Source organism: Trichosurus vulpecula, chromosome 6 (genome assembly GCF_011100635.1).
Source record: "Trichosurus vulpecula isolate mTriVul1 chromosome 6, mTriVul1.pri, whole genome shotgun sequence".
NCBI classification, from domain to species: Eukaryota; Metazoa; Chordata; class Mammalia; order Diprotodontia; family Phalangeridae; genus Trichosurus; species Trichosurus vulpecula.
The window spans coordinates 262,080,895-262,091,689 of record NC_050578.1 but is presented as its reverse complement, the minus strand read 5'-3'; the positions used below and the strand labels follow the sequence as shown (position 1 = coordinate 262,091,689).

At 35.3% G+C, this 10,795-nt stretch overlaps 1 protein-coding gene and 1 pseudogene across 1 annotated transcript; both read left to right on the top strand.

The window, feature by feature from the left end:
* Nucleotides 1–5,974: 5,974 nt before the first annotated feature.
* LOC118853987 (olfactory receptor 5D13-like) lies at nt 5,975–6,919 on the top strand. The gene has a single exon (XM_036764278.1). It carries the CDS (start codon nt 5,975–5,977, stop codon nt 6,917–6,919), a length of 945 nt encoding a protein of 314 aa, XP_036620173.1.
* Nucleotides 6,920–8,655: 1,736 nt separating this feature from the next.
* On the top strand, nt 8,656–10,585 carry LOC118855020 (annotated as a pseudogene).
* Nucleotides 10,586–10,795: the final 210 nt, after the last annotated feature.

The window sequence follows — 10,795 nt, the reverse complement described above, 5'->3', positions numbered from 1 at the left end:
TATGATATAATGTTCCTTCCCACAACAGGTTTTCAATTCATGTGGGAAGATGAGATAGGTAAATACAAAGACCAAAACTAATACCATGTAGTTCATGTTAAAGGTCCACTGGCAGGTACAATCAAGGCTCCAGAAATTGAGAGAAATGAAGAATACCTGTGAGTGAGGGGGTAGGATTTTCAGCAACTTGGGCAGGCCATGCATGAAAAGCTAGACTAAATTTATTTGGGATCAAAACAGAAGGCTTCACACTTTGGGGGAAATGGTATGCATAAGGGCAAGAAGGTGGAAATGCATATATTACCTTTGAAGAATCAAGAGCAGAACAATTTGGCAGTTACTGTGACTTCACAGAGGAAATTGTTGAGACATAATGGAAAAAAGGAATCAAATTATATATCCAGAAAAAATAAAGTGAAAAAGTGTATACTGGAATTACTAAAGAGCAGTAGAGTGGAATCACAGTTAGTTCTATGTAATGCTAGATTGGGAATAAGGATAATTTTGGTCAATATTATGCCTGAGAAACACACTAGTTAAGTGAAATGTGGTGGGGAGGGAAATGAGTTAAACTTTCTTCTCCTAAAAAAAATCTGAACTTAGAAATTGCAAAAGATGTGTGAAGGTATATTAATGGAGGTGATTTACATGTCTAAAGCTCCTTATATCTCTGGTATCAAAGATCCAGACCAAGGACAAAAATCTGACATTTAGTAAAAAAAAATACAGCCATCATATTATTTGACTTTCAATTATTGTTATTGAGATTTTACTTTGAAAATAATTATTTTTAGAACTCTCTCCTCAAAATTATCTGAGTTATATACAACTATAAAACCTCAACACAAAATTACAATCAATTTAAATCTTTGACTATAAGGTGATGGTTTGATGGAGAGACGTTAATGCACTGAAAGGCTATAATGCTGTCAGAATGGACAAGATGAGGGACACGATAAATCATGAAAGGAGATGTAGATGTGAAGGGGGGATCATGACTGTCTTCAATACAGTAGTGTAGAATCAGGATTACAAAGAATGAGATCTAGGCTTCATGTCAGGCAGATTTTCTGAGCAATTAAAGTTTATTAGAAGTGGAACAGACAGACTCATTTGTGTGGTTCTCTGAAGGTTCCCAGGACATTTCTTTTCCTCCTGCTTTTGAGTGTATCTTGTTTCAACATGTAAAAAGGCTAAAGCTATAAAAATGAATTGCCTGACATCAAGGAACTCTTAAGCAATGTTATACAGGTTAACATTTCCATATAAAGTCCATACTAATACTAAAAAAAGAGCCTAATGCCTTTTACAAAATTGTCTTACAGCCTTAAGAGAAAAGCTGGACAGAGATTTTCAATGGACAGAAAATGGTCAAGCAATGGTATGAAAATTGGGAAAGATTTGCTCAGTAATTAAGGAAAAATTTAGATTTCTACAATTAGAAAAAAACAGAAAGAGGTCATTGTGGCAAGAGGTATGGTGAGAGCAAAGGTTTGGAGCTAAGAATATACATTGTGTTTATGGTAGAAAGATGATACACTTGGGTTGAAACTGATGCTTGCTGTATACAATTGGGATGGAAAATCAGAGCTCTTGAGAGAAAGTTTATGGAAGAACACAAATGACTGGCTAAGGACGCTAGCAATCTATTTGGTTTGGACCACAATTTAAAACAGAATTATTATTGTTTTGCAATTGACTGGTTTTGAAGACGAGAGGCAGTGAAGTGGAAAGAGGGTCAGATATGGATACAGAGGAACCCTGACTAATGATTCTATTGTTTAATACCTGGGTGATCTTGGACAAATAATTTTGTATCTTGGTGCATCAGTCTCCTATAAAATGAGGGGCTAGACTAGGTGGCTGAAAAGTCTTTAAGCCCTAAATCTATGTTAAAAAAATCATAAACCTGTAGCCATAGCACCACTGAGCCTACACATCCATTGATGACACCAGAAATGCAGATGAGATGGGTGAGGTTGAAAAAGTAGCTAAAAACCTAGAAAGATAAAGAGATAGATATGAAGAAAAAAAATTTAGGGAGTCTAGCATTGAACTACCCACCATTTTATTTTTGATTGGTTACTTCTTAACTCTCTTGCTTCTATGTATATACTCACATATACATATACACACACATATATATGTTACAGACATTCATATATAATAAGCCCAGGAACAGTGTGGTACCATTGAGAGAATGTATCAGGAAGATCTTTGTTCTAGCTCTGCCTCTGAAAACCTTAAGAGAGAATGTTTTAATTAAATGACCTTGGACAAGTGTAAGTAAGGAGGATTTTGTTATCCTTTTTATAATTTAGTTTCCCAAGATCCATGGCCATGGCAATGTCTCATTTCCAGATGTTAGATAATAATTCCCAGAATAGCCCCAAGGATCCTAGATTGTAATTCCTAGAATCATAGTGATAGACAATCCTACTGCGACTGCACAGTGAGATATGGGATGATATAATGCAGTATTTACTATGCTTGCACTGAATGACAGATATTGCTAAACTTAACTTGTGAGCTTAATGTTGGCAAGATGCCTTCTTTGCCTGTTGCCCTATAAAGAAAGTGGGCACTGGTCAGTGATGGGGGAACCCATTTATGTTTTGGGTGATGAATAGAGGAATGTATGTATGTGCTTCAACTGATCCCCATTGAGGCTTGAGTGGTTTAAGGGGAGTGCAAAACTGGGAATGCTGTGGCTGTCTCTATTGGCCTCATCAAGACATAGGGATTGTTACCTCCACCTCTTGTCGGCCCATGTGAGGAGAGTGGTTAGGGAATGCTGTAGCAGTTGATGCTCCCATTATCAGTAACCCTTTTGAGGAGAGTAGACTAGAATAAAGTAACATTATCAACCCCTCTGAAGGTGTCTTGCTGTCCTTCATATCTAGAAGATCAAAAGTGAACCTGTGAAAGGCTGGAGTCCAAAAACTCTCCAGTGCCTCCTGTGTGTTATTGGAAATGAAAAGTCATTTAGCCACATTGTGTCTCAGGCAATAAGACTGAAAAAATACTGAAAAACATGGGGCAGCAGGGTGGAGCATTGGATAGAGCACTGGCCTAGAGTTGGGAAGGTCTGAGTTCAAAACCAATCTTAGACACTTACTACCTAACACAATTTACTTTAGTTCTACAACTGTAAAATGAACTGGAGAAGGAATTTTTGGAATACCCCAGTATCTTAGCCAACATTGTAGACCATCCCCAGCTGTCCTGATGTATATCTGGCTGCTAGATCCAGATGGCTCCAGGAGGAGAAAGTGAAGCTAGTGACTTTGCACAGCCTTCCCTCACTAATGTCCAATTCACTTTCATGTCACTGAATCACCTCCCTGATGTCATAGTCCTCTAAGAGAACAAAAGACAAACAAAACCAACAACAACATCTTAGCAAAGAAAACCGCAAATAGGAAGAGGAAGAGTGACTGAAAAATGGCTGAAAGCCTCAGTTAACTTTCTAATTGTATGTTATAAAAAGTTCTTACTGTACAATGAGGAATCGTTTTTCCCATATCAATGTGTTGACTGATCATATATGTGAGACTTTTGTGAAGCCCTTTAAATGAGCAAAAAGATAAACATGTTGTGATACTTAACAGAGATATTTATTGTCCTTTATAGAAGGTCAGGAGATAACATAAATATTAGAAAAATAAGAAAAAGTCAGTTCATTAGAATTTATGAAATGCCAATTTTTGGTCAGAGCTTTATAGGAGAAAAATCATAATTAAGGAACAATATCCTCAGGGCATAAAGTGTGACTCAGGATAGAAAAGAATGCATAACTGAACAAGCTAGAATTTGTATATTTTAAAGAAGGAAAGGGGGGAGATAAAAGAGATGCAAACTCTAAGTGGCAATATTTTGAAGCAGTAGAGACTAGGCTGGAAAATATAATGTTGTTATTCGTGGATGAAAAGTGACATTGGAATAAGCCATACATCTGTATTTACCATGTTTGGAATTTTTAGATTTCAGGTACCACATTGCCTCACTGCCATCGTTCTTGGACACCTATTGAAGTGGGGGCTTGTTCTACTATTGCACTTCTATAAAAAGAGAAATCTAAAATGAAGTGCTAACTCCCATTCCTTCTTCTCTGACCCATTTTCTAATCCACACACCCCAGTCTTAACTCTCAGGGAACTAGGCCTCCACCACCTTCAATTTCTCTCTCTCTCTCTCTCTCTCTCTCTCTCTCTCTCTCTCTCTCTCTCTCTCTCTCTCTCTTCTCTCTCTCTCTGTGACTCTCTCTCTCTCTGTCTCTCTCTCTGTCTCTGTCTCTCTCTCTCTCTGTCTCTCTCTCTCTCTCTCTCTCTCTCCCTCTCCCCACCCTGTCTTTTTTTCTGCATTTGTCATTGGTTTATGTTCTTCATTTTAACTTTTTCAGTTGTTGTTTACTGCTTGGAAGTTAATTATTACATTGTGTTGTTCTCTAGAGGGATATGCATAAGCACTTTCTGGCAGGAAAGATAATGCATCAGGTCCCTAAAAAAACACTTTAGGCTTTCTTTCTTCTTCTGGATAGCTTCATGATGTCTTTCTTTCATTATAGCCACAAGCTATAAAGAAAAAAAAATCTCAGGAAGTTGGATCTAGGGTTCAACTAATAGGGGTCTTAACTGTTTTTGGGTATTTGGGTATTCTTTCATCCTACTTACAAAGAGTGGAAAGGACCATAAGATTTTAGTGTGTAGATTTGGAGGTGACTTTAAAAAATGAGTATATAATAATAGACATGGAAAAATAGTTTAAATGTTTCCTATTCATACTTCATATTTTACTGTATAGTGGATAGAAATCTGGGCCTGGAGTCAGGGATATTAGTTCAAATCTGTCCTCAGACACTTACTAGCTGAATAACACTGGGCAAGTCACTTTTACCTCTGTTGGCATCAGTTTCCCAAAATTTAAAATTGGGATAATAGCACATAACTCTCCAGATTATTTTGAGATCATTTAGATAATAACTGCAAAGTACTTAACAAAATAATTGCCATATAGAAAATGCTATATAAATGTTAGTTGTAATTCTTGTTTTTGTTATAAAATTCAGCCAAACTAGGTGAACTGATTAACTGATGATTACAATGGCATTATGACTCATTACTAAGATTGAAGCCATTTAAACAAATAAGAATTAACATTTGTCAAGTATTGTTTTAAGCACTGTACAAATATTATCCTATTTAATCTTTACATCAACCCAAGCAATTAGGAACTATGTTTAGTTTAATTTTAAAAATGAGGAAACTTAGGTAAACTAACGTTAAATAAATTTTTCAGGGTCACAAAGCAAGTAAATGTCTGAAGCTTGATTTGAACCAAGGTTTTCCTGACTCCACATTTAGTACTCTCTCACTTGGCTGCCTTTATAGCATACTATTGCTAATGGGTTTTTTATGTTAATAGGCACATTACTTCTACTTTATAATTTATAGATATACATATGTGCATGTATGTATACACATACACATACATACATATACATATATACATACACATATACACATAAAACTGTATGTGTGTGTGTGTGTGTGTGTGTATATATATATATATATATATATATATATATTTGTGTGTGTGTATCTGAAGAAATGAGAGGTTGCCACAGGAGTTAGTGGGCTCTTTTTCACTTAAGATTTTATATATGGGTTATATTTTCTAAAATGGACATTTGTTAAAATACAGATTATAAAAGATTGTATTAATATATAACCATTCATACATTGAGACTATTCTTTATTTCATTCTTTCTTAAGCTTCATTCATACTTCATGATTTTCTCTTAATCAAAGAGACTTGACAGAAAGTGCTAAATTTATAACTAACCCTATTAGTATCTCTAATAATTGTAATAAAAACAATTTCTCATTCACACCCCATGCCTTATCTTCTGTTCCTCAATTTTATTTATGTTTTGCTCCTCATGATCTATCTCTAATTCTCTCCAACAGCAATCATGGTGATCCCTGAGAGGAATCAGAGTGGTGCCATCATGTTCATCCTCTTAGGCTTCTCTGAATATCCAGAGCTCCAGGTGCCCCTCTTTCTACTGTTCCTCATTATCTATGCAGTGACTGTGTTGGGGAATGTGGGTATGATTGTGGTCATCAAGATCAATCCCAAACTTCACACCCCCATGTACTTTTTCCTCAAGCACTTGTCCTTGGTGGATTTCTGTTACTCCACTATAGTTATACCAAAACTACTAGAAAACTTAGTTGTTGAAGACAAAAGCATCTCCATCAAAGTTTGCATGACACAGTTTTCCATTGGTGTCACCTTTGTGATGACAGAGATGGTTATGTTGGCAGTGATGGCCTATGACCGCTTTGTTGCTATATGTTATCCTTTGCTGTACACAGTCTCCATGTCCCCAAAACTCTGTGCCCTGCTAGTGACTGTGGCATATTCTTGGGGCATAATTTCTTCGATTATACTCACCTACTCACTTCTTGTATTATCATTTTGTGAGACCAAAATCATTAATAACTTTGTATGTGAATATTCTGTCTTCCTATCTGCTTCCTGCTCTGATAAACATTTCAGTGAGATAATACTTTTTATCTTTGTAAATCTCAATGCATTTTGTACCCTCATAATTATTCTTACATCCTATCTTTTTATTTTTGTCACAATTCTCAAAATGCATTCAGCCAGTGGGAGATATAAAGCTTTCTCCACTTGTGCCTCCCACTTGACAGCTGTTACCATCTTTTATGGGACCATTGTCTTCCTCTATTGTATTCCCAATTCCAAAAACCCATCTCTTGTAGTCAAAGTCGGATCTGTTTTTTATACTGTGGTGATTCCTATGCTAAATCCCTTAATATACAGTCTAAGGAACAATGATGTGAAGGAAACTTTCAGGAAAATAATGGATCTCAAAATAATTTTGCAATAAGATCATTTATATTGATTCTATGACTACTGGCTAAACACTACTGATGGGATTTATGGTTATTTTTAATCAATTCTCTGAGTCCTATTCAGTTACTAACTTCTCTGGTAGTCACACCTTAGTTTTCTACAACCATATGAAATGAAATCAGATAATTCTTAGGCAAATGAAACAAGAATGTTTGAAATGAGAAAAATCACTGGCATAAAATCATTTTAATATACTCCATGAGTAGCATCAACCTCAGAAACTTTCAACAAAGTTTAATGTAAAAATAAATCTAGTGATTCTACAAGTGTGAATGCCATTTCTTTTTCTTTTTCAATCTTCACATTTCCATTACTTTACAGAAAAAATAGAAGAATAATCTAACCTGTGAGCTAATAGGATAAACAGGTGGCTTTAGGAGGCTCTCCAGAAACAGATACCCTGATGAGAGGCCATATTCACTGTTTTAAGAGAATAATAGTTACCCACACCTGGAGCAACTCAATGGAATAATAGAATTTCTCATTAAGCCAAGTTTAGTCCTACAAAGTGCTTACTACAGTTCTTGTAATGTAGGAAAAGGTTAACAAGTGTAAGTTTATTGATTCATTGTTAGTGTGAAGACAAAGATTCCTAGCTCTCCTTTCTTTCAACATGAGCAACTCTATTGTAGAAATTGGCTTCCAATTTATTTCTATTTTTACTTAATGAAATAAAAGAGCATTTCCAAACACAGAGTAATAAAAAGTTTATTAGAAATAAAACTTGAAATCTAGAATGTACAAATTGTTATCCCTTTTAAACATATATTCAATTACCATGCAAATTTCTTTTTCCTTTTTTCCCTCTGCCTCCCCTGACCTTGAGATGGCTACCATTACATGCAAATATCTATACACACACACAATGATATGCATGTATGTACACACAAACATGTGGATAATATATGTGTGTGTATGAAAAATCATTCTATACATACTTCTAGTTATCTGTTCTTCCTCTGAATATAGATAATATCTTCTTTTATACTCCTTTTGTAGTTAATTTGGTAATTTATACTCATCAAAATTACTTAGCCCAAATGTTGTTAATAAAATGATATTGCTGTTACTGAATACAATGTTTTCTTGCTTCTGCACATTTCACTTTTCATTATTTATTCAAGTCTATCCAAGGTAAAACTGCTAATTCATTAACCTCATTTTCTCCTCCTCAGTTAACGAAGTTCAGTGGTAAGACAAAAGCCAAGATGACTAGTATTCACTGGGTGACCTTGACTCAATGATAAGAGTAATTTTAAAGCAATTGATACATGTTCAATACCAATCAACATTAACATTTACAATAGGAAAATGAATAAATTTTAAAAATATCCGTACAAAAAACAAATTATGAAAATAAAACAGGTTCTTTTTTTGTGTGCTGCTATAAAAGATTAATATTTTTCATCATATAAGAGGAACTGCTTTGAAATTATCTAATTTCAACTTCTGTTAAGTGTCATTTCACAGACATAAGTTTACTACTTATAAGATAAATTTAAAAGAGGCACAGCTTCCCTCTGTTTGAATGGGAGAATTCTGTACTCTTGTCTGCTAGCACTATATAGAGAGTATAATCCTCAAATCTGAGTGACTTATCACAGGAAGGACATAAATAATTAGGGAAGTGTGCACAGCAGGGTGATGTATGTGAAGAAGGAACTCTAATTCTTGCCAAATGAGAATTAGTGAAAGAATTTTGGTATGGGCATGCTAGAAAAAAGACTTAAAGTCCTTGATAACTGCCTTCATGTATCTGAAGAGCTAAGGAGTAAATCAACAAGCAGTTATTATTTATTTACTAGGCAGTAGTTAGGTATTGGTTTTACTAAAACTTGCACAAAAATTCCATGTCTTCACAGATGTTACCTTCTCTCTTGGAAGCAACATTGGAAACATCTTGGTGATAACACATAAGTATCACATGAGTACTACATTTGTGAAACATTTTGTGGAGGGAAGGTGTCATTTGAGCTGATTTTTAAAGACAACTAGAGCTCTTAAGACGTGAACTCAGAAAAAGAATGCATTATGGCAGTGTAGGAGAAATTATGAAAAGGTTCTGAGATGGGCAATGAAGATATACATACATATATGTATGTATACATATATATATATGCGTGTGTGTGTGTGTATAGATATAGATATAGATATATATGGAGTAGAAATAAGGGCAATTTGTATAGGCCATGGAGTTCATGAAGGGGAATAATGTATAGTAGTCCTAGAAAGTGGGTTTATATTGAAGTGCAAAGGTATTTAAATTTGAAATAGAACTGTTTTTCTTTTTCTTTTTTTGATCCTGAAGATAATAAAGATTCACTAGAATTATGGAGTAAAATATTGCATCATAGGATTTTACTTGAGGAAAATACTATGGCAATTATGGAAGTGTAATTGGCTCCAGAAAGGAAGACAAAATAAAAGGGCTAGAAAATACAAGTAGGAAAATTTATATATAATGTATGTGTAAGTGTCATCTCAATTAGAGCTGTCCACATCAAATTGGTTTCCCTAAAGTCTCATCAGTTCCCCTTCCTTGAAGGTCTTCAACCAAAAGGTTAGGTGACTAATTTTATCTATCACTTGTAGGTAGATATTATAAAGGTTAGGATTTTAGTATATAGCCATTGAAATCTAGCTTTGAAATCCTGTAATTTTCTTTAACAGGACCCAGGGTGAATGAAGTGACTGCTACAGTCATGTTCATCCTCTTTGGATTCTCTGACTACCCAAATCTCCATATCCCCCTCCAGGTCACAATGTTGGGGAATTTGGGCATGATTATGATAATCATGATCAACCCTGAACTCCATACCCCCATATACTTTTTCTTCAGTCACTTATCTTTTGTGGATTTCTGTTACTCCACTTGAGTTACACCCAAGCTCTTAGAAAACCTAGTTGTGGAAGAAAGATTTCCTTTGTAAGCTGCATCAGACAGTATTATTTACCACTACCAGTGTGTTGATAGAAGCTTTCTTATTGGCAGTGATGGCCTATGACCGCTTTGTGGCCATTTGTTATCCCTTTCTGTATGTGGTTATCATGTCCAGGAAATGATATACACTGCTGGTGACTGGGGCATATGTATGGGGAATAACTTCTTCCCTCCCGTTTACCTGGTCTCTCATTAGATTGTCCTTTTGTGGGACTAACATCATTAATAATTCTCTCTATGAGTATTCTATCATCTTCTCTGCCTCCTGTTCAGACACTTAAGTGAAAAGATACATTTCATCCTTGCTAATTTTAATATCCTGAGCCTCCTCATAACCATCCTCACATCCTATATATTAATTTTTGTCACCATCATACAGATCCAGTCAGCCATTGGGAGGAACAAAGCCTTCTCCACTTTGCCTCTCACCTGATTGTCACCTCCACTTTCTCTGGGACCCTTCTCTTTCTCTACTGTATCCCCAGTTCTAAAATCTCATGGCTCATAGTGAAAGTGACTCCTGTGTTTTACACAGTGGTCATTCTGATGCTGAACCACCTAATATATTGTCTGAGGAGCAAAGATGTGAAAGAAGCTGTCAGGAAACTAATAGACATCAATTTTTTTTCTAAAATTATTTCTTGCTTTGCTGATTCTGAGATGAACTTTTTGGTCACTGAAATCTGTGAAAGACTTTAAGTTGTATAACAATGGCTATTTTGCATTGGGAGAAAGAGTTTAACTTAGGGGATTTCTATAAACCCATGAAATTCTAGGTCTTGAAAAGAGCGACAGAGAAACACAAGGATACAAGACAGAAAGATGCAGAAAGATAAACAGTGATTGAAACAAAGAAAAAGAGACAGGCAAACAGTATGGGCTCAATCTATTTACTTGCCAATTTCTCTC